The following is a 26,539-nucleotide window of genomic DNA, read 5'->3' on the forward strand; positions in this document are numbered from 1 at the left end:
TCCATGTATCCTCCATGGTTTTGTCTGGCTGTAAAGTGAGGACTTTGGCGTTCAATGAACGGGGAAGTATCAGGCTATGCGTAAGGTATACGGAAAATGAAGAAGGAAACTAGTCCTGTTTATTGACAATTTCGAAAGTGACAGTTAACAAATACATGCTTATTCAAACTGTCCGGCATTGTACAACATCAATAAAAGTTTCGTTCCGATGGATTTTAAAGAGTTCATGATTCTGCAGAACATAGTCGTAATTTAATAAAATAATTGAATTTAGTTAATTAAGTTAAGAGTTTATACAATTATCACATGGTCACTTCACATCTAATACACAGCTACTTCACAGTAATATGATGATATAGAGGCTTAGGTTATTTTACTGAAGTAATCAAATAATAGTCATAACATGATTTGCAAAGCAAATCCAAAGACAATTATTTTCTTTGAAAGAAAAATTCCAGTTTTGAAAATCAATTCTTGCAAAGCGAGACGAAGACATCAAACTGGACAAAAAAGTACACAAAAAGGTATTCACAAGGCGAATTTTTGGAATTGTGTGTGAGCATATGAAACAAATATATGTTTTGTCTTATGTAATTATAAATCTATTTATTAAACTCCCATACTAAAGTTATATAGTATTTTCTTCTATTTTCCTTTATAGGTAACTAATCAACATGAACTTCACCATATTCTATATAATTATATTGACTGTCATTTCTATCTTAATTTTCCTTATGTTAGCCATTTTTATTTATTTTCAATGCAGAAAATCTTCAGAAAATGTAATTCAACAGCCACAGCAGAAAATTAGTTCTATTCAAATTCCATCTTTACCTCAACTAGACCCTGTATATGAGGATATCTACTATGAAAATGAGCAAAATCAAAACATACCTAATTGTTCTTCAGATAATATTTCTCTGTGCATTCATGGTTTAAATTACATAGTTACTTATTCTAACTATACTTCGAATATTTCTCCTTAAGTCGAATTTGTGTCGTGTCAATCAAACCAGCAAACTCTAAATACCCCAAGAGTTTTGTAATTACAAATCACCAACTATCAACTCTAAAGAACATATTCAAGATGGCTATGTCGACTATATATATACACTAATAAATAATCATCTCTAGAATCAAGACGATATTAAAGACTTAATTCCACCAACATGTTTTCCATGGACATTTAAATTTCGCCAAGTGCCAACGGAAGAGGACACATCTGGATTCCTCCCATATCAACTGCAAATACTATTAACCAGGAAATACGATTCATATAATTTCCATTATCCTATAAGATACACCTTTGAGACACTAAGTTGAATATTACTCTTTATTTCATATATTAACCAAAACAAAATTTAGTTTTTCATGCAAAATAACTGTTACAAATCTTAAAATGTTCATTTTTCAGGTATTAAATATGAAGTTGCAAACCATTTGGCTTGTTCTAATGTTTTTCTACTTAATGAAGTCGTCGCTTATTAGCGGAAAGTAAGTATATTGTTAATCATATTTTTATTATTAAATTTTCATTGGATCAATTTCAAGAATGGCTACGATCTGTTTGACATCATCTTTAAGTGGAATAAAATTGCAGCTATGTTAGAACATGATCAAAGTTGCCTTTAACATGATAATGTACACCTTGTCTCAAAAAGGTTGAGCGCATTCTTTACTGATGTTTTGAGGCAATAATTTTCTAAGTCCAGCTTCGGGTATCTTCGGGAAAAAGTAAGCCAGGTTCGAACCTCCAAGCCAGCCTTTGCAATCGGGAAAAAGTTTGCAGATGTGTTTTTCTTCTTTTCAATATAATAAGACTTGTTACCAAGTGTTTAAAAAAGCAACATTGATTGAAATACTTAATGATACAATATTTCGAAACTTTTTTTTTTAATGTCAGCACATGCTTGTTTGTCATTTAGCTCTCCATACGTAATGGAACATTTAAATACGTTAAAGAATCTTTCCATATGTAAAAGAATGCTCAAAGTTAAGAAATATAACATAATTATCGCCTGAGTACTAAAATAAAAGTCAAAGTAGAATAGAAACAGCGTTTGTAATGGATATGAATGTCATAATTATCTTGAGATCCATTATACATCGCTAGAAGCATAGTTCTGGAAGTCCTTGTGCTAGCTCATTGGTAAGCTGTCGGATTTCAAATCATAAGGTTGTGAGTTCGAATCCCGTCTAGGTTAATCTTTTTTTTAAATTATATTTTCCGCAATGCATGAAAAAATATATAAAATAATTACATTAGAATACATAAGTTGTGTATATATAACATAATTATTGCAGAACATAGTAATTATTATGTTTAAAATATAACATCTGAGATAATTTTCACAGTAGGTCGGTATTATATATGAGGATGTAAATACAAGTTAAGAAACTCGTTCAATAGCAATAAATAAATCATGTAGGGTATTTATTTGCAGCTATTTGTCATATAGAGGGTAATTCTCAACATTCATAATACAGAATGCCATTTATGTTCTTGAAAAGGTATTCGATGCATAAACAGAAGGTATAAACAGAGAATCCAAAGTCGAAACGCTCGCAAAAAAAAATTCATGAACCCCAAAGGTCACGTGAGCAGACTGGAATTGTCCTTATGAAGCATGCCACAGCAGAAAGTCTTTACATAGATTTTCAATTCAATTCCTGATATATGCTTTTGCAATGTGGAAGTGGTGATGCCTTGAGTCGCCCTCTCTCGCTCGCTCACTCTCTATTTATACAGAATATAAAAGTGGATTTATGTGTGCATTTCAACATAATTCTGATATATCTAGAGCAATTTTAACTATATTTCTTACAGTCTGGAAAAAGAGTACTGTCGGGATACATATCAAAAATGCTAGAAACGGGTCGATATTAGTATCGAATCCATAGTTTCGTGGTCGCTTAGGTGAATAGTTCTACTTTCAATTCAAGTCCAATTAAGCTCCCATTAGTACCCAGGGTGGTTACGTAGCGACATAAAGATGTTTAATAATAGCGTAAGAAATCTAATAGTAATTCAGAATATGTTTCACAGTTGTTATTTTTTGTTACATAGTTGTAGCTGTAGCATGTAGTGAGTGGAATTTAACTGTAATAAATTCACTAATTAACCATATTCGAATTAAGTTTTATTTTTAAGTTCGGGATGAAGGGGCGGAGAAATATGTAGTTATTGGGGGCACCGAGCTTTTCTACATTTTACTTTCAAGATCTCCATTTTTCTTTTGTCATTTGTTCTTAATAAAAAAGTTCAGTCACTTTTGGATTGTCATAGGATAGTAGGAGTTGGATTTTGGGATGCAGCCTGTGAGATTCTAGAGGAGCTAACTGCTTGAAAAAATATTTTTGAATCATCTGTAACATATGAAATAAGGATATGCATCATAAAAAATTGAAAGTAACTATGTCTGCGTAATCATCACGGTCAAATTGCAAAGTCAAATGAATTGACGTTTGGTATATAATCAGGCTCCAATCCCAACTGGGAAGTTATCATACCCGTGTCACTTTCACTATAATACATATCCTTAGGGGGAGTAGAAGTCCGAATTTTTGCGAAAAATTTAGTAGCTCACAAGCCGTTCAACTGAGAGCTGAAATTCAGCATATAACTCTTTATTAAAAATAAAGAGAATATGTCCTGGCATTTTTTAAAATTATCTTTTATGAGCGGGGGGACGGGGGTGCATTTTCTATATATTGGAAATTGGTAGTGGGTTGATTTGTAAAAATAATCGAAAACGATTGATATTAGTTGAGAAACAGATTGAGTAATGCAAACTAAAGTTCTTTTTGAATTTTATACCCACTGCTTTCTATTTATAATTGCTGAAGCTGGTGTTTAATATATGGAGCGTTCCGAGCATAAGGCAATCAAGCCATAAAGTTAGAGAAAAATGGCCATAAAATTTGTAGTCTAAACTTAATTACATGGGCATTTTCAATTAGTACGGCGTGCTTAATTATATAGAATTTTTTTTTTTTTTTTTTTTTTTTTTTTACGTTGGTCTACTTTTCCTTGATTTGAAACTTTCAAACTTCACCCTATTTTCTACTGAAATGTGTCTGTAAGGCAACAAAGAAATAATTATATATAATAAATTTAAATTCATTTTAATTTGGAAAATGAGAAACACTTTGCCATTATACAATATCGTAAAGGTCAGACCCACCAGTATTGTAACAGAGAGGTGCTTGAGCCATTAACGGTAGAAATTCAAACTCCGATAAGTGATAATTTCACAGTCTTGTTTTATTACAAGTGTAACCTCTTTAGTCAATGGAGAGCAGGGGCGGCTTCAGGACTGACTTCTGGGAGGGGCGGTGGGTTGTCATACTGCTACTTTTAAGGGCTTCAAACTTTGGGATGGGTTTTATTTATATATGTAAAATAAGAAAGTTTCCTCTTCTGGGGGGGGGGGGGCGATCGCCCCGATCGCCCCCCCTGGATCCGCCCCTGATGGAGAGGAGGACGTGGGCCATCGGTCAGAGTTGATGTCGATGGATTTTGGTGGGTCGGAGTTGGTTCACAATGGTTCAGAGTGGTTCATAGTTGGTGGTGGGTCAGAGTGGATCACGATGGTTGATGGATCAGAGTGGGCCAATGGGGCATTTGGGTAATGGGTGATAGTGGGTCATGATGGGTCGTGGATCAAATTTTCATTGACCCACACCATCTCTGGTTAAAATTGTACTAAAGATAAGAGGCACCGAAGATGCATGTCGGTTATTATGCTCAAATTTTGCTCATGGATAGTACTCCACCAGGAAGCAATAAATCTGAAATGGTTCACGGTATCACCTTCTAGAACTCGAGATGTAGGGGTTTGTCTGATTGGCTAAATTAAGACGTCAATGATTTATCCTTCAACAACTAAGCTTTTTATGATCGTTTCCGTGGGGAAGTCAGAAGAACACGTGCCTAGTAATCGTAATATTGATAGTTTGCGTCCACCCCGGGTATTTGTTTTTTTTTTTTTTTTTTTTGATTCACCTAAATATAAACAAATCACACATATAGGCATTTTGACATATTTTGGGAGAGTAATTTTGTGGTTCGTTGGCGTTTCATCGCGTCTCTGCTGTTGGTAGTAAAGTTTTCAAAATGGAACTTGGGCCACCACGGATCATCGCTGCGGGGCCACCAATTTCTGGCGAGAGGTCAATAGTTGATCATCTGTAGTCCACCGACGCTTACAGCTTAGAGTAATGAACGATGTCTTTGCCTTGTAGAGTTCATGACTACCGACGTCGGCAGTCAACTAGCTTTTAGTATTCCTTTACTAACCATGTATTGTTCATGTTTGTACACGGTGTTGTCATAATAATAATAATAATTATTATTATTATTATTATTTGTAGTAATAGTAGTATAATTGATGATAGAATAATTATTGTCTATGTATTGTCTAGGTAGGACTACACACAGGATTTGGCTCGTTTTGGTTCGACTTGACTCTAATCCGAGTCGAGTTGGAAGATATTTTTCGCGCCGAGTCCAAGAGTAGACCTCAAAGATGTCTGTTTCGAGTCGAGTCTAGTTTCAAAGAAAAATCGTTCGTGCCCATCCCTACTAATGAGAGCTTAATCGGAGTTAAGCGAAATTGAAAGTCTCACTATTTATCTAAGCGACCCCGAAAACTATGAATCTAATATCGATCATTTTCTAGCAATCTTTTATATGTATCCCCCTCCCATTCACCATAGGTAACCCGACAGCACTCTTTTTGAAACTATAAGAAATGTGGTTAAAATTACTCTAGGCCAGTGGTTCTCAATCTAATTCCTATCACGATCCCCTTTTATCACACGCTCTTGCCAGCGACCCTTTTATAATTTGTTTTATAATAAGCTTGTGTGGGATTTTTAACATACCTATTTCTATAATAGTAGAATCCATTTTTTTTTGTTTATAGTGAACAGTGCCATGGAAAATCAGCGCCCGGGGCGAGAGTATAGTACGATGTCACCGTATATATGAGTGACGTCGACAGACTAGCTACGAAGCGCCACCATGGTTGGCACGAAGCTCAATAACATTTTCAAAATAAACCCTACCTTTCCTTAATTTTGAGCACATTTTATTACGTTTTTCCTTCTATTTTACACATGTGCACATGCACTTTCCTAACATGAGTAACACACTTCCTCCGAAATGTGTGGCTCCTTTTTTCGGCGCCCGGCACTGACAGTGGATACAGTAACTGTAATATCTATATTCCCAACGACGAAGGTGCTGGTTCAAGATGGATGTTAAACTCCTTCATTGAAGAGGCCATTAACGTATCCGATCTAAGCCCACAACTTCTTGACCAAATAATAGAATGATCATGCGACAAGTCTTTGCAACTGGTTTTTTGTAACGAAGACTTGGACAAGTTCTGCCTGATGAGGAGAGAAGAATATCCTGGTCTGGGCATTGCTGCTTTAAAAGTAATAATTCCATTTGCTATATCGTACTTGTGCGAAAGTGTTTTTTTTTTTTTTAATGTCAAACATTAAAACAAAGATAAGAAATCGCTTATCAGTTGAAAATGGCTTGATAATGTTCGTCATGAAGATTGAACCGGACATTGCTGCACTAGTGAAATTACACCATGCTTAGGTGTTTCATTAGGTTTTAATTTTAATTGTATTTCAATGTGCAGGTTTTGTTGCATGTGTATTTTTCTAGTATTTCTATATACAGTTCTTATTAGTTTTATATCATACCTCTTTGATTTAAATTCATTTTTAAACAACTCTACTAACTAACTAACTCTATGGCCTATGGAACCCGGAGGTTCAATGCCGCGTTCACCAAAGCTCTACACTGACTTCTATCCTTAGCCAATTGGATCCAGTTTTTACTTTGTATTCTTATCTCAGCGAGATCCATCTTAATATTGTCCTCCCATCTGCGCCTAGGTCTTCCTAATGGTCGTTTTCCGATTGATCTTCCAGTCAAGATTTTGAAAGCGTTTCTACTTGCTTCCATTCTAGCTACATGACCTGCCCACCTAAGCCTTCTAGACTTGACGACCCTAACAATGTTGAGTAAACCGTATAAATTATGTAGTTCCTCGTTATGAAGTTTCCGTTCCCCATTCCCGTTCCTCTTGGGTCCGAATATTCGTCTAAGGATCTTGTTCTCAAATACTTTCAGTCTATGTTCTTCCCTCAGATTAAGCGACCATGTTTCGCAACCATACAGAACAACAGGCATGATTATCGTTTTGTATATTTTAAGCTTCAAATTTCTCGACAGAATTCGCGACGACAAGATACTTTGAACCGAATAGTAACACGAATTCTACACCCTTTGACAATGTTCAGTAGACTTATTTTTTATTGTTCTTTACAGTGTGTATAAAAAATAAAAGTATGCCTATCAGAACAAAATTAAAACTAATATTTAAAAATAATTTCTGGTATTAGATTCTAACTATTATATATTTATCTCTTCCGCCTATCTTCGCGATCCCCTAGGGGCCGCGACTTCCAGGTTGAGAAACCCTGCTCTAGGAATACATGAGTTATGTTGGAACATACATACATACACTTGTATGTGTATAAATGCAGATAAGAGAGAGTTGAGAGAGAGCGATTAAGGAATTACCGCTCTCAATCTCTTCACTTTACTTTTGCGATTCGCGAATTTCTTACGTGACAGTTTGGGGCTAGCTAGTTTTTTTGTCTTGGACCACCATCCGATTTTCGATATGCTCTACCTAAATGCTGTAATGCGAATATTGAGAAGTTATCTGCGATGAAAGTAGCTGCAAATAAATACATTACATAACTTATTTATTGCTATTACACGATTTTTTAAATTTGTATTCAATATTCACACATAACACACCGACGTTCTGTCAATACCTCAGATGTTATATTTTAAAGATAAGAATTACTTATGTCGTGAAATGATATCAATATATATATTCAACTGATATATACAACTGATGATATGAATATATATATTCAACTGATATATACAACTGATGAATTGTAATGTAACTATTTTACATAATTTTCATGCATTGAGGAAAGTAGAATATCATAAAAGAATTTCACCTGAACGGGTATCGAACTCACGATTTAAACGCTCGGTGGTGTACCACTGAGCTAACATGACCGCTTTTCGGAAGCTGCTTCTGAAATATAACTGAGCTCATACGTAAATGCTCTTTTCCGTATGGAAATCACAATGACGATACGAGAGTGGGAATACATAGTCTCGAAATATTGTATCATTAAGTATTTCAATGTTACTTTTTTCTACACTTAATACCATTTCAACATGTCTTATTATATTTAACAGAAGGAAAAACATATCTGTACATCGTTTCCCGATTACTAAGGTTGGCTTTGGAGATTCGAACCAGCAGCTTTAGTTTACTGTTTTCCGAAGATACCCGAAGTTGGACTTCGAAAGAGTTTGTCTCAAAACAGCTATCATCATATCGCTCAATCTGTTTGGTATATGGTATATGTTTTTATACGTGTAAAGTCAGTATAACAATTCATTCTTTAAACAGCTTTTCGTATGTATTAATATTCCTTTATAAAAACTGTTTTTGATATCATTATTACGGCGCACCATTTTCAGATTTCTTTCGCGAGTCGTTGACCAAGTCGTTCCCCACTAGCGTTGCCAGACTCACAGCTCGGAATTATTCCAAAACCTGATCGAACTTATGCTAGATTCGGTCAAATTATGCTAGATCCTCATAATTACTAATTCAGGAGTTTAAAAAAACGAAGTTGAGATACGATAACGTAACTTAAAATACACAGAGAGCAAGAATGCATGGATAGAACTCAATACTTCACGCACCAAAATTTTAACTCAACTAAATTAATGCAGTCGTTGCCAGACTCAATGGCGTATATATCGTATAAATGAATGCAAAGTTTTTGTTTACATATTTTGAAAGAAAATTACTTCGCAGCATAAGCGGAGTTGGGAATCGTCTGCTGGGGGGGGGAGGCAGATTTTTGGTCGGTCTCGGAGCTGTCATTTCAGGAATAAATATGATCATGAAGTCAGAAATAAAAATGATGAAGTTGTCAAAAAGTTGGGGGGAGAATGGCCCCCATAGCTCCGCCCATGCCTCGGAGTTAAAGGATTAGAAAACCCTGGGTGGAGCCACAAAATAGCCCAAAGACGTTTCGAACTTACTTCGGAAAATAAGACTGCCTGTATGGTTTACCGACTGTATGAATCAATGGAAGAGGATACATTTCTGCCGTTCTTTTTCTTACCACGACCAACTTCTTTCTCATCTCCAGGTTTTACGGCTTTTTGATAAACTTGCTGAAATTGTGCTAGATTTAGGCAGGATGCTAAAAGCAAGATGCTAGATGCTAGAGACATGCAAATTATGCTAGATCTAGCATCATTATGCTAGATCTGGCAACGCTGTTCCCCACAATAGGCGTGTCGTGCAAGTAACCAATCACACGTCAGGTACTAGCTTTTACCTATTGCTTCCTTCTCACAGCTCAGAACATTGGTAACTATGGATAGACGTACAGCAGTAATTACTTTATGGGAGTTGGAAGGTTATTCTGCAACTGCAGCTAGCAGGCGAGTAGGTGTCCCGGCCTCTACAGGAAGGCGATGGATTCGGAAATATGGCGCTACAGGTCAGACTGATAATTTACGATCTCCTGGTCGTCCGCATGTGTCAACCGAAGCCCAAGATGCGAGATTAGTAAACGAAGCCCGGTTAGAACCACTAAGGACGTCTAGACAGCTAAGGGAAGTTTCTCTCTTTCCTGGTAGTAAGCATACAGCTCTGCGAAGACTTCGTCATGCTGGGTTACGTGGCCGTGTTGCTGCCGTGAAGGAAAAACTCTCAGACGACCACAAAATTTACCGTCTCGCGTTTGCACAGGCGAATGTGGGTCTCAATTGGGAAAACGTAGTTTTCTCAGATGAATCCATATTCACAACATCAAAGGAGGGACGCCGTTTTGTGTATCGTCCGAGAGGCACCCGATATGACCATGGATATGTGGCTGCTTGCAATCGCAGTGGCCATGTATCTATTTTATGTTGGGGTTGGATTTCCAGTCGCGGAGCAGGACAGCTTCATAGAATTGAAGGACATCTGGACAATGCTCAGTTCTTAGACATTATCAGTAATATCATGGTGCTATCTGTACGGGTATTTCAGCCTGATGGTGTAATTCAGTTCCAGCAATACCAGTCGCCAATACATACTTCCCGTGTGATTCAGAAATGGTTCGCAGGGCACCCTGAGATTGATTTAATCGACTGGCCGCTCGTGGAGCAGACCTCAATCTCATGGAAAATATGTGGGCAGAAGTGAAGCGTACTCTAAGGGAAAGTTGGCCTGAGGCAGATCCACCAAGAACTCAGGATGACCTGTGGCATCTTGTTTCCGAAGCATGGCTGGAGGTAGGGGAAGGAGATAGATTTGTCACCCATGTAATAGATTCCATGCCCAGAAGAATGGAGCGTGTAATAAATTCAGAAGGGTCTTGGACACAATATTAATGTCCCCGCCTTAACTCCCGAAAACAGCCCTTTTCAGGGCTACCTAAACGCTTCTGAAAATATTTCTAGAAGTAAACTACTCCTTGTATCCGATTTCTGTGCAATCCTACTAACAAAAGAATGATAATTAGCTGTAGGCTTTGAACTCAAGACCTCTTTATTGGCAAGTCAGTACTCTACCAGTGAGCTAACATGAACACGCAAACCCAACCTGAAGAAACACGACTTTCAATTTCTGGTATTCGATGACAATGATGCTCATATACTTGGCAAATGTTGTATTCAACTTGGGATATTCCGCAACACACACACACACACACATAAACAAAGCGAAAGAGAGAGAGAGAGAGAGAGTGAGATGAATATACAAAAGCATATTCAACGTATTGGAATGAGACTCTAAGTAACGACATTCCGTTCTAAAGAGAATTTGTGTTTCTTCCCGTGACGTTAAGGGGATCGGGAAAAGTTATGTGTCTTGAAGCAGGATACGACTTTGGATACTCTGTTTATACACTTTCTATATCCGTAGGAATATATTGTATTTCACGAATGTAAATGACATGCTGTAATGAGAATATTGAGAAGTTACATCTGTATGACAAATAGATGCAAATAAATACACTACATAACTTATTTATTGCTATTAAATGATTTTCCTAACTTGTATTTACATCCTCATATATAATACCGACCTACTGTGAAAATTATCTCAGATGTTATATTTTAAACATAATAATTACTATGTTCTGCAATGATTATGTTATATATACACAACTTATGTATTCTAATGTAATTATTTTATATAATTTTTCATGCATTGCGGAAAATATAATTTTAAAAAAAAAGATTAACCTAGACGGGATTCGAACTCTTAACCTTATGATTTGAAATCCGACAGCTTACCAATGAACTAACACAAGGACTTCTAGAACTATGCTTCTAGCGATGTATAATGGATCTCAAGATAATTATGACATTCATATCCATTACAAACGCTGTTTCTATTCTACTTTGACTTTTATTTTAGTACTCAGGCGATAATTATATTCTATTTCTTAACTTTGAGCATTCTTTTACATATGGAAAGATTCTTTAACGTATTTAAATGTTCCATTACGTATGGAGAGCTAAATGACAAACAAGCATGTGCTGACATTAAAAAAAAAAAAAGGTTTCGAAATATTGTATCATTAAGTATTTCAATCAATGTTGCTTTTTTAAACACTTGGTAACAAGTCTTATTATATTGAAAAGAAGAAAAACACATCTGCAAACTTTTTCCCGATTGCAAAGGCTGGCTTGGAGGTTCGAACCTGGCTTACTTTTTCCCGAAGATACCCGAAGCTGGACTTAGAAATTTTTTGCCTCAAAACACCAATAAAGAATGCGCTCAACCTTTTTGAGACAAGGTGTACAGTTTTATAAGTTTTCGTGGTCATGGTTTAAGTATATTACTTTGTGTATTGTATCATATTACAGGTGCACAGTTTTATTTTAAGAAAGCTTCTAAACCAATTGAGCATTAAAAGATAAACAAAAATTTACTTTCAAACATTTGTAACTTTTCAATTATATACTGCAACTTAACGTGGTTGGAAGATATATTTTCAAACTACCATTATAATCCTTTAAAAAAGTAGCTATTAACAAAATGTAAAATTATCCACAAAATTGTTAAAGTCATAATTCTTACTGAAGGTAAGAAGCAGTAAAATTTGTTCATAATTTTGTATGTATTATATATATATATATATATATATATATATATATATATATATATATATATATATATATATATATATATATATATATATATACATAAAAGGAAATAAACTTTCTTGTTTCTGACGTGATTCATAAAAAGTTGTGTTGCAGTACGCTATCGTTGCATGCAGTGAGTTACAGCTATTTGCTGACTGCTGAATTTGTCAAATTGAATGCATTTTGCTATTGATTCATACTTTTTCATGATATGACAAGTATTATTATTTAAGACAATTTCATGAACATTTTAGAACTTATCACTTCGGTTCACTAGATGGAAATATGAGTGTGGGATGATAAGTATGGCTAGTTTCTTCCGTGGATAGCAGTAATTTGTTACTTGCATGACATATTGTGATTATTGATGAATAGACGAACATTGCTTGAGATTCCTAACCTCTATCTCGCAAGAATAAAGCATATTTGAAAGGAGTACAATTGTGAATTACGTATAAATCACAGTCTGTGATTGAAGGTTGTGCTTCAGCTCACAAACATATAAAAGTCACTTATGGTGATGTGTGTATGGATGTGAAAAATGTGTAGGAAATACGAAAAGTTGTAGTAGAGGCCAGGTGATAGTGCCTAGGGTTGTCAGACGTCCGGCTTTTAGCTGAACCATCCGGTTTTTGGACATAAAAATTGATGTCCGTCTTTGTACCCAAGCCGGACGCGTTTTTGTGCTTCTTTTCGAGTTTGGAGACTAATTAATAAAACAAGTCAACAAAGTTTCAAGGTTGCAGAATGGAGATAAAATAAATAAGTTATTAGTACCATGACTTAACGAACTAAATTCCTTCATTTGACTCCTTGCTGTCTGCTGTTAGAAAGCTAAAAATTGATGATGTTAACATGGATGAATCCTATGATGAATATTATTTACTGAAGGAAATAATTTCGTCTGGAAATCTTCAGGAACTAGTATCTGATGAAGAAAAGTATGAACGAATATCTAAGGAGTGTTCGTCATGGCATCTTACTTTTTCTCCATATCGAATTGTAATGCAGAATGTGAAAGAATGTTCTCAAAAATGAAATTACTTTGGACGGATGTTAGAAATAGAGTTAGTATTGATACTGTGAAGCATGAACTTCAAATCTTAATGAATTACAGCAGTGATGGTGATTCTGATACATGTTTGTGTGCTACAATGTATAATAGGTTCTTAAGTGACAAATCATTAATAGAAGCAGCTCAAAATGTATCATTAGTATTGCTGCCTGCTAGTTAGTCATAATTTTGTAGTTGTACTTTTTCTATCAGTTTACTTTAATAACGTATTAACTTCTATATTACGTTTTACATTTTCTTTAAAATGTGTTGCTTGATATAATCTGGAAGCAAACTCAAGTTTCGGTAAAAGCAAATTTTTAGTGATATTTTTAAGCCAAGTGTCCTCCTTTCTGATTTTACAAATCTGTCAACCCTAATAATGTCTGGTGGGAAACAACCAATTTGTGTGAAGCATGATGAAAATATTGACAAGAAGATGCCTTCATTTAAGATATCTAATATCGCTGAATTAAAAAAAGATGTATTGATCAGCAGCACAACATTAGTAAATAAATTGTAATGTATACGATATTACAGGTGAACTAAAGAAAAGTCTGCACAAAATGGGTCTGAACACTAGTTTCGAGCATTCCTGGTTACGGAAAAAATCGTCCTTCATTGAGTTCAGCAAGTCTTCATTATAAGTATATTTCATTTAATTAACGTTAACAAGTTGATGTTCAACCTTAAATTAATGTTTTTCTTTTCAATTTTGTTTTAAATAGCACTTACTATTTTTTTGTAATTTTACTGAGCCTAAGCTCCAAATTTGGAGGCCATTAACTCACAAATTAAAGGGTTGTAAAAGAGAAATATTCACATGATTACTAAGCAAGCCAACATCTACTTTCATGCCAACTTTAGTCAAAATTGGACGTGTTTTGTGGACGATTTAAACTCTCTTTATTATTTATAAAGATACCCAGGAAAGTTCTGTTGCTTTTTGTGAAGGCCTGTTTTTTCAATTGGCCCTCACACCATAAGTTGAATGCGAATGGAGATAAGGCGAATGTCAGTTGTTGGTGTGGGTATGTCCAACATATTGCCTGGTTGTGACACTTCAGTTACACTATGAACGTGAGCAAGGACAGACTGAACATGGGACCTCCACAAAGCGTCGTAAGTATGTGTATGCTGTACGAGCTCAAACTGAGGCCAAACGCCGCTGCAGCGGAGTAGAAGATATGCTAGGCCTTTGGTGACGGTGTCGTGAATACGTGAACAGTGCAGCGGTGATTTAACAAGTTTCAGGACGGTGACGAAACACTCGAAAATGCAACACGTGCCAGAATACCAACACATGTACAAAATGAAGATCTTCAGGCAGCAATTGAGGCGAACAGTGACCAGACATGTGAGGAACTGGGAGTACAATTCAGTGTGAGTGGAGAAACCTTTCGGCAGCATCTCCATCAACTTGGGAAGCACTAAAAGTTGGGTCGATGAGTCCCACATGATTTGACTCCGGGTCAGAAGGCAACGCGAGCAGATACCTGTGTTTCTTTGCTGTCTCGTCTGAGGAAGGAGCCATCTCTGGACAGGATGTTGACATGTGATGAGAAGTGGGTTCTGTACGAAGCTCCACAGCGCCGTCACCATTCGTTAGCATCCCATGAACCGGTTCCAAAATAGCCGGGACCAGAACTGCATCAGAAGAATTTCGTCCTGTGAGTTTGGTGGACTGCTCGTGTCATTGTGCATCGGGAACTGCTACCAACTGATCAGAGCATCAATGCAACTGTGTACTGTCAGCAGTTGAGCCGTGTTCAAGAAAAAATGAAAACTCTGGAGCCAGCATTTCTGAATCTCAAAGGGGTCTTCCTGTTACAGAACAACGCTAAGCCCCATGTGGCTAGGATGACCAAGGACACCATTCTACGACTTGGATGGGAAATACTATTGCATCCGACATACTTCCTGGACATTGCACCGTCCGATTATCACCTGTTTCATTCCTTGAACAATTCCTTAGACGCCAGTTCAAATCCCTAGCAAAGGTGCAAAATGCACTTGATACCTTCTTCGCTTCACGGCCCACCAATTTCTACCGCGATGGAATCCATGGCCTTCCAGAACGTTGGCAGAAGGTCGTCGATGCTAATGGGGACTATTTTTGATCTTCCAGGTACATCTTAGGTGACAAATTGATATTTGGAGGTGGTGGGTGAAAAAGATACAGAATTTTCTTCCTTACTTTTATTTTTATTTATTGTTTGTATTATTAAAAGTGAAAAACCAGCAACATACCGGATGACTTTAAGGAACAAACTAGAAATCTTGGTCAAGAATTTTCGAAACAATATCTACGAGAATAGAATGGCTATCTCCTTAATATTACCGTTGGGATTGAATTATGAGTTTATCGGTAAGACCCTGAGAACAAGAGACGCGTTATAAAACTTGACATCTAGAGTTGCACTCTCCAAGAAAATTCAAAACATTCCTTCAGCATAAAAAGTCATGCTTACATTTTTTGGGACACTAATGGCATCAATCAAAAATTAATTCCTTCTCAAGGGTACGAAAATTATAATAATTCGCAAATCTACTTCGCAACCTTAAAGAAACTCAGCAAATCATCTACAGAACAAGATCTACAAAGACAGATAATTGTTTTCTGTTATGACAACACATAGCCTCATGTCTGTCAAGAAACGATAGAAAAGGTAAACTAAATTTTGCAATTGTCTTACACGCTCCGTATAGGCTCGGTTAAGCTCAGTCAGACTTCTAGATATTTCAAAAGTAGAATGAGCTGAAAGGCAAATATTTTGCATCCGATTAAGATTTTCAACTGTTTCATTGCTATGAAAAACTTACGTATCATTCCACTCTCTTACAAATATAAATAAAAAGATGCTGTATACAAAAGCAGATGCTCCTTAGGTTAATGCATTTTTGTTGTAATATCCTTGATTGCAAGATTTGCAAAATTGCATGTTGCAAGATTTGAGAACATGGTTGAACCATTGTTAGTGAAAGAAAAGCATCTAATAAGTAAATTTTAATTGTGCAATCATTAGTGTGTATTGTTTGGTTATTTTACTAAACTGTGAAGCAGAAAAAGAAACGCAATTTTGAAGGGCGTTTAACCATGTGAGAGAAGTCTTACAATCGAATCTAAGGCCTACGATCTTCTCTAAATTCTTATCGTCTGATAAATTACGTCAAATAATCAAGCAGAAACAGTATGCTCCATAAATTTACTATAGCTCCTCAAGATTTTTTGCCTCTCAGTTCGGGTGTGTTTGACAATCAGATGTTATTTAAAATAGAATTCTTTAGGTAATGTGGTTAAAAATTGTGTTTTACTATGATAATAATAAGATACTCCATAATGTTCATGAAAGCCCTTTAGCTAAGATTGCATTTGGTGTTCGTCTTCTTACTTTGATGCTTTTGTGTTATTCGCTGGAAAATTCTTAGGGTACTTTAATCTCTGTCACTTAACTAAGTTGCACTACGAAAATATTACAAGTCTCATACTGACATTTCCCATAACGTTTCTAGTTATAAATTTCTTGCGTTACAGACTCTTATAGTAAATACTCACACTCTCTCTTCATCAAAATTGCGTGCAAAATCTATAAATGTTGCCCAAACGAAACAAACTTTTAAGAGCAGGGATTCCTACAAGAATCAGGACGCAAAGTCCATCATTAAAATTTTAGAGATAAAGAAATAAGATATTTCAACGTGTTAGCAACTAAAAGTTTGTATAAAATTTCATAATTTATACAAGAATAACACTCTTAAAACCAAGATATCACAATGGAGGAAGGGAGCTTTCGGTGATTAGAACCGTTGAGAAGGATTGAAATTAGTCACGTCACGAGCCTTTGCCGAGACATGTGTCAGCAGAACTTGTGGTGATGCGTCATAGATTTTCAGATATGGATACCCTTATTAGGCGTTGCTGCTTCATTAAACAGAGACATCAAGAAGCAGTTGATAGCCACCAATGGTCATATTATGTTGAAGTAAGTTAATTTAATTGATTCATTCAGAAACGCCCGGAGAGTAGTTATTAAATTTGAGACGATAGAAAGTATGATGAAGACGATATTTATTGCTGTATGAAGAATATGTATGCCAATTGAATGTCTGTAACTCAATATAGTACAGCATTCAAACAGTATAGTTTCTATGATATAGGGGTGTGCCGAGATGTTGCCAACACTTCCGCTCGGAGATCATCAACCATCTATAGTGACAGCTTCAACCTACCGTCCTGCGATTACCCATCCTCATGTCTGTGACAGTATAGAAGAGTGATTTCGCAGCCTACTTACCGCAGATATTTGTCACTCATGGCACTCACAATCTACTGAAGCGCTGAGAGACTTGTTGAATCTGTAATAATATTATGTGTAACTGATATGTAATGTTGTATTATGTGTAACTACTACGGTAATAAACCAAAAGTCTTACTTTTATTTATGCAATCTTATAGATAAAGTATGAAACGAATTGTATCATTCTAAATTTCTTTTTAAGGGATTTGTTGAGGTTATCTTGATATACATTTATATTGTACGTATTTTCATACTAACGATTGCGTAAAGTGGTAAGATTTTAAGTAAATGGGGGAGGATAGGTAAAATAATACATTTCACAAATAGAATAGTTCAGTGCATATTAATGTGAACGAATAAGTTTACATGAATAACATTACTGAAATTTTGCATGAAAATAAAATTAACTAAAACTTGTCTTCTTTTAGGTTATATTTTGATTATACATCTAATAGTTTCAAAAAGGAGAAACATTTCCCTTGCGATAAACACGAAAGAAAATCAAATTTCACAACTACACATGTATGTGACCACAAGGGGAATCAACGTTCACGAAGTGAAGATGGCACAAAACTTCTGAATCATCAAAGACCCGTAAACCAAACGTTTGACAAGTCAATCCACCCGAGACATAACGAGATCGCTGATTCTTTGTTTTCAATGTGTTCAGGAGAACATCCACTTCCAATGAAGCATTATAATAGCCATTCAGCAAAGAATCTGATCCTCTTAGGAAACTTGCTAAAGGAAAGTGATAGTTATAAATTTAGAAAATGTGCAATGTGGAAAGTTTTGACTATCACACACGAAGAAACATTGGAAGCATCATTACCTAAAGAACTTTTGCTTCCTCTAGCAAAAATATCACAGAAAATTATTCATATTGTAAAAATTAGCGTATCAAGAGGTGATATGAGTAGGATTAAGGACTTTATAGTGAAAACTATCGACAGTGTTGCTTCCTATCTTGGCAATGTATCATTAATTAATGTGTTTGTGTGCAGGCAAAAGATGGATTTCAACTTCGAAAGTGCAACGGAGATTTGTGTATCTGCATTTAAATATTGCATGAATATGACGACAAGATGCTCAGTTATGCATGATTTGAAACCTGTTCTAAGCTACTTGGAGCAATCCAATAAAATTCCTAGTCCTCTTGATCAGTTCAATGTGAAGTTTACTCATTCAGATCAGATGACTACACATTTGACAAATTCTAATGTATCTTCTTCAAGGGCAGCATCTATGCGTTCTCAGTTGCAACGACTTCTAGGTTTACTGTGCGAGAGGAAACGGACAGAAAATATTTTCCTTGAAATCTATTATGCACCAGAAACAAAATCATTGTCAACTAACGATGAGTAAGTAAAGATCTTTTTTAATTATATATCTCAAAACAGGGGTAAAAGTGAAAGGAACGCGGGAGGACGACATCCTCTCACCTCCAAAGAATATGTACGGCGTCCCCCCAGTTCCTAAAAAAATTACAATGGACAAAGAGAGGTAGGGGGACGGCGTGACGTCATGCCGCTACCTACCGTCCCCCTACCTCTTCAGATCCACTTTTAACCCTGTTCCAAAATATTGATTTAGTTTAATAGTGTTAATAGTAGTGATCTCCGTTCATTTATATAATATCTTTACATTCACACATTTCTGATTCCCGATACCTAGCCCTTTATTAGCCATACTTGAGGAACACTACTTTCCAGAAGGGCAAATTTTCGGGGATTGGGAAAACATGAAAACGCATTACTTCTCTGTGAACTTATATAAGCCTAGTGACATTTGACTGATGAAAATGAGGAACACCTAAATAATCTCATCCAGAAAGCAATTCCTGCACGATTCTACTTGACTTCCACAGAAATTTAGTTATCATGTTATCAACATTTAACTAGTAGTATATGTTAACAGATCCATAATGTTTCAAAAAAAGGATTTACATACAGCAATTACATATTGAAAGAAATAATTCAATATATATAGCACTTCTTTATTATATTTGGAGTTTTGTGTTATATTGTGTTTTAAAAAGAAACATTATTACTTGGCACTTTAAAAAAAACTGAAGACTATATTAATACTAACAACAAAATGAAAAATAAGTAATAGATGAGGTAAGACCAAGCCTTTTAATGTTTGAGGGCTACTTTTCATTTCAGAAATCACTAGCGCGGTCTACTTATCTGCTCACTACCCCGCTAGAGCAACGCCACCTGCACACAAGGCCTTACAGCTCTAAAATGGCGTCATCGTTAGGAGCAAGGATGTTATAAAATAGAGGATCTGCCCATACAAGAAAATCGTGAAGCCATACGTCACAGCTTCGTCACACCTACTCTGCCCACTCCGCGCCACTAAGATCGCAATGTTTCGAGCCAACAATCATGGCGGAAACGAGAGTAGCCAATCAGACGTGTCGGCTCAGACGATGCTCGGTTTTTTTTGGCTTCATTGAGTTCATATGATGAAGATACGTATGGGCAGATCCTCTATTTTATAATATCTTTGGTTAGGAGGCCACAGATGACGTTGGCTAGAGGAAATCATAAAACAATAACAGTGAGCAATACAGACAGTATGGCATATAGACCACTGCAGGCTACCTCTCATAATTTGATGGTCGACACGTTGGCCACTCCTGTAATTATATCATAATGATGCAATTCGAGGAATTATATAGATATTTTGAAAGTTATTTGCCATTCAAATAGAATTAGTATATTTTGCAACGATGATGTTTATATATATTTAGTTATAGGCCATTAAGAACAATAGTGCGGTACCTTTTAATAACAAATCCTGTGGCCAGACTTTTTTAAACTTGTTTTATTTATGCTGTTAAAGATATAATAAGCAAGGAAGACATAAGCGATTGAAGTGTATTTTTTTTTAATTACTGCAAAATGAATGATAAGTATTAAGGAAATATAAAGTTAATTGATAAGTAGTAACAAAAATTGTTCGATTTATTGAATTAACTAACGTGGTAAGTTTTGTGCTTATTAAAGTAAGTTTAGTCGAACTGGGACCGCAATATTTAATTATATGTGAGTATATAATTTGGAGAAAACAAATTAGAAAATTGATAACATGTATAAGAAAAGTAATCCCGATTGGATTAATGCACTAAGATTTTAAATTTTAAGTATTGATAAAAGAATCCTGAGCTGACATTTGATTGGTGAAGCCAAAATTAAAATTTTAGCACACAAATTCTGCTTAAATGAAAGAGGTGTAGTTCGGTTTCCGCTTAAATGACGTTTCTTCAACAAAATAATGTCACGTACATACTAGTTTCTGTAGAACATACTTTGGGTACAATTGCAATATCTTCCAGCAAATGTAAACAGTGGTTCTCTCAGATGAGTCTTACATGTTAGGAACTTGATCTAGGTCATCACAGATAGTACAGACAACTTTTGCATTAATGTTCATCAGGATAGCAGGACCACATTTAACTCTTAGAAAATATGTGGACTCATGAATGTTCTAAGATCGTTATTCTGCATTTGATACTAAAAGCAAGAAGAGAGAACGGGGATATATCGAATCATATGTTAAAAAAGTGTTTTTAAACTGTTGTGATAACAATCTCATGGTGATCACTGGCACCTTTCTTTCCAGTAAAAAACACTGAGTCTCTGATTTCAATAGATATGTTAAGTAGAATCGTTACTTTTAGGGTATCCTGAGTTAGATTGGCCGCAGTACTGAAAATAACATCCGGTAATATTATTAAATGTTTATGAAGTGATTAAAAATAAGATTTATTTTCAGAAATTTTCAAATGTTTACAAATCGTAGATAGATATAGGCAATAATAGTAACAGAGCCCTTGGAGAACACATGAACTATTTTATATGTACGCTCATGTCCAAAATGATTGTCGCATATCTATAACTGTCTTTTTGTAAGAATATAATTAGATAATGATTTTGCAGGTTACTTTTAATACTGATACTATGTGTATAATCTGGAAATGTATATTTGTGCTATATTTCACAGGAAAAAAATATAAATACGAAAATTAGAAGGAGTAAAAGAAAATGTTCTTAAATAGACAAGAAAGTTTAATTTTCGTTTAATTGTTCTTATTTACTGCTCTTTTGATATGAAATTTGCCACATACATGTCTTTGCCGGTTATGCACATAATAACATTATAAGAAATACCGGGCGAATTCGTTATCAAATTATATTCCTATAACAACATATTTATAGACATGCGCAAAATTATTTTGGACATGATTGTACTTCTCTATAATTATTTGCATTACGAAAATACTAGAATTTATCTCTAAGGAACCTTATACTCTACGATCACCAGTAGAAGTGTATACACATCAGCATAAGAGGAAATAGATCAAATCTAGTCCTGTTTCCTCTCTTGAGAAAACACTGTTTCCATTCTGTGTTAGGGAAAGATACTGTTAGGGAAAACAATATTGGGGGAAAATAGTCACAACAATATAATAATTTCACATAAGGTCTATTTCAACTTTGTGTGTATATATATATAACTTGTTAATCGGTTCTGATGGCAGTCAATAGCGTTTCACAACCGTTCAGTGTAAATTTAATACTAATAGGCCTATGTTTAATTAAGTGTAATACACTGGTTTCATACAACCGTTAAGTGTAAATTTAATACTAATAGGCCTATGTCTAATTAAGTGTAAAACACTGGTTTCATAACTTTTTACGATGAGATCAGAATCTCAAAACTTAAAGAGAAAGCAGCTGTTGTATTTTTTAAAAAAATAACGCATGATTTATGAAACAGTCGTACTTTTATTTTCCTGACTTTTGACTTTCGTTGCCTTGACGTTTTTTCTCTCTCTCAAACGGACTGTTCAACTAATATTGACTCTGGAAATCTGTTTTTATTTTGAGTGCCAAGTAAACGTAAAGTTACTCAAAGTTTCGCAAAGGGAATAAATCATTTTTTTTTCTTTCCAGAGACGTACTCAATAAGACTTCTGAGTTTAGTCTGTCTTTGAGAGATATTCTACCCCTTGATCCCACGAGATACGATAAAAACAGAGCCCCAAAATTCAAAGGGAAAGCAACTGTTGTATATTTTCATGTCACTGTTTTGTCCTTGGATTCAATAGATGAAGAGTCGATGGTAAGTGATTGTTTTCATATTGCATTGTTTTCAGTTAGTCGCATCATTCTTCGGTAAATCATTTTAAAAAGCAGAGAAATTAGAAGTGTAGAGCTCAGTTTTATTAACCGTGATGAGTTCCTAATACGAAGGATGCTGGAAAAGTTTCTGCAAATTACTTACAGTGGCGTTAATATTCCACTATTATAAAATTTGAAAGAAATACCTTTCCATGTTTAAATTGCCTTTGATTGTTTGTTTAATTCGATTCGTTTATTTTTCACATCAGTTTAAAGAAATAGTTTTGTTTGAGAAATAGAAATTTCTCGTGAACACTTTCAAACAATTACTTTTTTATGATTTCAAATGTAAATTAACACAGAAACAATGCATCGAGCAGCTTTATTTGGCTTTTGGTGATGAAGCACCACCCAATAGGACTGTGTACAATTTGGCTTCCGAATTCCAATGTAGTTGAACATTTCCCAGTGATGAATTTCGAGAAGGTCGTCCATCCACATCTGTTGTTGCAAGTAATGTAGATGAAATGCATTAAATGATTCAGATATATCGGAATGTGATATACGGTGAGATTCAGGCATCCTTCCATATTGACACGAAGACCATACATGTGTACCTGCATGGTCACCTGAACATGCGGAAACTTTCAAACTGTTGGGCCCCACACAACTTGCTCGAAGCTGAAAAACAGACTCGTGTCAATTGGTGCAAAGAAATTCTCAAAAAATAAATATATAAAATAAAATAAATAAATAAATAAATAAAATAAGAAATAAAATAAATAAATCTACCGAGGTAAGTCGATTACGTATACTACATCGCTACAGGAAATAAAAAATGGATCTATTTATACAAACCCGAAATTAAACAACAATTCACTGTTGGGATGTTTCATATTGAGCCGAAACCTAGAAAAGTTGTTCGTTGGAGGAGACTGACAAGCAAATGATTGCTTGCCTCTTCGGTTGTGCCGAACATGTAGCAACCATAGCTTTAGACGAACGAAGGACTGTAAATGCTGAGTGGTCGACAACAATTTGTTTGCTAGAGATCATTAATGAATTGCGTGAAACAAGCCCAAAGCATCGCATCATTCTTCACTACCACAATACCAATTCCACTCAGAAGCCAAACTATTTTTATTTCTTTTCTTAAATAAAAATGTCGAAATAATGGCTTATTGTTCATACTCACCTGGTTTAACATCTAATGACTTATTTTTGTTCCCACACGTGGAAAAAAAGCCTGGTGAGCGATTTGTGTCGCCTAAAACATCTGTTGACACATTAGATAACGGACGACAAAAGATAACTTAAACATAGAAAGGTGTACTCTTCCAAATTTTATAATATCGGAACACTAGCACCACTGTAAGTAGTAGTTTGCATATTTTTCTAAACTTTTCCAGCAGCCCTCGTATACATAATATTGTCGATCCCGGTCCCACCAAATTGATTCAAGATAGTTGATTGTTTATAGTTTGTTCCTTATCAGTACCTAAGCTATATCAAAAGTGGGCTTTTGCTTAACGTGGAACCCAAACCTTATAAAGTAAGTCTACTCCTACCAGGGAATAGAAAGGTTCGTTTTTCTATGAATACAGTAGACCTCGAGTAATAACCTATTAGTATTGAGTTTTCAAATTTGTCGATTGTTGTTGAAATTTCACTCATGAAAATTTGAAGTATATAACATGAAAGGAAACAGAATACAAATTCTAGAAACATACGTCGTATTATTTTTTATTCTATTTTAATAGTTACATTTGCTTCTTACTTATATTTGTTATTGGGACATAACAGCAAAACAATAAGAGCGCTACCAAAACAACGATGATCAAGGCAGCGATAGTCACTGCCTTTCATTAATAGTTTTCGCTGTAATGCGCTGCTGCTGTTTTCGGTTAGCGCTATACTTTGTATTACAGTTATAAACCACTACTGTATTGTGTGGTCGTTGCTTTCGTGTAGTTGTTTTGGCTAGGGATGGCCAGACGGATCCGGATCTCGGATATCCGGATCCTATAATATCCGGATCCGAAATTTCGGATCTTGGATCCGGATCCGGAATTTCGAATCTTGGATCCGGATCCGAAATTTTGTATCTTGGATCCGGATCCGAAGTTTTGTATCTTGAATCCGGATCCGGAATTTTGGATCTTGGATCCGGATCCGAAGTTTCGAATATTGGATCCGGATATTCGGTTCCTCTATCCACACCCGAAATTTCGAAGTTCAGATTCGGACTCCTGATTTGAATATTTTAGGCCTTAGATTGAGACCCAGAACTAAAATATCCATATGTATAAAATTGACTAGGTGAATTTTATCTAACTCAGTGGGAAGACAATTCAATTTAAATGACAAAAGATTACATGAAAATCTCATTTTCACATTTTTCGGGGTTAGACCACTGTTGTGCACACCCCATCATTTAGTCTTTAGTATATCTTTAAACGTACTACAAGTATGCCACTTTCATCTCAAGTCAGTAATTATATAGATCTGCCTTTTGTTATATATTAATCGAGTTAGGATTAAAACTCGATTGTTTGTGAGACCTATGATAATATTTTCAGAATGAGTTATAACGTTGAAAAACTGCATAATAATGCTGCATATTTTCTTTGTGCCACATTGGAATTTAATGTAGTCTATCTTATACAGTCGGCTCTTATGATTAATTCAATGATCTGAACTCTTTCAGCATTACGCTAAAATCATGGATGTCTTTGAATTTTCGTCATTATTTCTATTTTTTATTACGAGCAAAATAAATATCATAAGCGGCATTTTACATAATACATATAGACGCAGTTCAGTCAGTTGATTGCTTAAAGTTTATAGCAAAGCTATTAAATTTCTAAGACACTGGCGGCTTTAGGACAAAATCCATGGCTTTCCCATAAAATTTTAAATCTCTCTATATAAAAAGGGCAAAGTCCTGAGTGAGTGAGTGACAGATCACCGTACAGGCCAAATCGCTTAAGCTACAAACGTGAAATTTGGACAGTTTATAGGCTTTGTGACGTAGGATACTACTAAGGAAGGACTTTGGGAAATTCGACGAGGAAGGGGGGAAATGGGGTGGAAAATAATGATGATTCTTGACGTTAGATACTTCAAATTTGGTATTTGGGTTTCTCATTGAAAATAATTTGATACTTGTTAAAGTGCTTTTTGATAGCTATTTAAATTAGAAGGGGCAGGGAAGATGTAGAAAGTAAAAGAACGGGTGGTAATTGCAATTATTGCAATTAGTATAATAATATGCCTATATCTCGGAAACTTAAAGGGTTAGAAACATGGAATTTGGTATTTGAACTTCTCACTTAAAATAATTAGATACGTATTTAAACGTTTTTTTAATATGTGGCCCAGAAGGGAAGAAAAAGGGCGAGAAGAAAATTAAGTGGAGATTAGAATTATTGTATTAATATGTTAAATCATTTAAGGTTAGAGACTTGAAATTTGGTATTTGCATTTCTCATTGAAAATAATTTGACATGTGTTTCAGTGTTTTTTGACGTTTTAGTAAAAAGGAAAAGAGAAGAGATGGAAAGGAAAGAGGGTGGGGATTGTAATTATTATAATAACATGTCGATATCTGGGAACCTCTGAAGGTTAGGAGCATAGAATTTGGTATTTGGACTTTGCATTTGAAATAATTAGGTATGTACTTAAGCGTTTTTTGATGTATGTCTTAGAGGGGAAGAAAAGGGGCGGGGAGAAAAGACTTTTATATCTCGGAATCCTGGAATGTTAGAGAAATGAA

General features: G+C 35.3%; 1 protein-coding gene across 1 annotated transcript in view; it reads left to right on the top strand.

The window, feature by feature from the left end:
• The first annotated feature begins 1,418 nt into the window (after positions 1 to 1,418).
• Positions 1,419 to 26,539, top strand: part of LOC145687244 (glycine receptor subunit alpha-2-like) — an 85,103-nt gene continuing 59,982 nt past the window's right edge. Inside the window, exons 1-3 of the mRNA XM_081760719.1 lie at positions 1,419 to 1,494; positions 18,061 to 18,993; positions 22,597 to 22,765. Of these exons, the coding sequence (XP_081616845.1) occupies positions 1,424 to 1,494; positions 18,061 to 18,993; positions 22,597 to 22,765 (1,173 nt within the window). The 5' untranslated portion in view covers positions 1,419 to 1,423. The remainder of the gene's footprint in view (positions 1,495 to 18,060; positions 18,994 to 22,596; positions 22,766 to 26,539) is intronic.

Source organism: Thermobia domestica, chromosome 6, assembly GCF_964235325.1.
Source record: "Thermobia domestica chromosome 6, izTheDome1.hap1.1, whole genome shotgun sequence".
Taxonomy (NCBI): Eukaryota; Metazoa; Arthropoda; class Insecta; order Zygentoma; family Lepismatidae; genus Thermobia; species Thermobia domestica.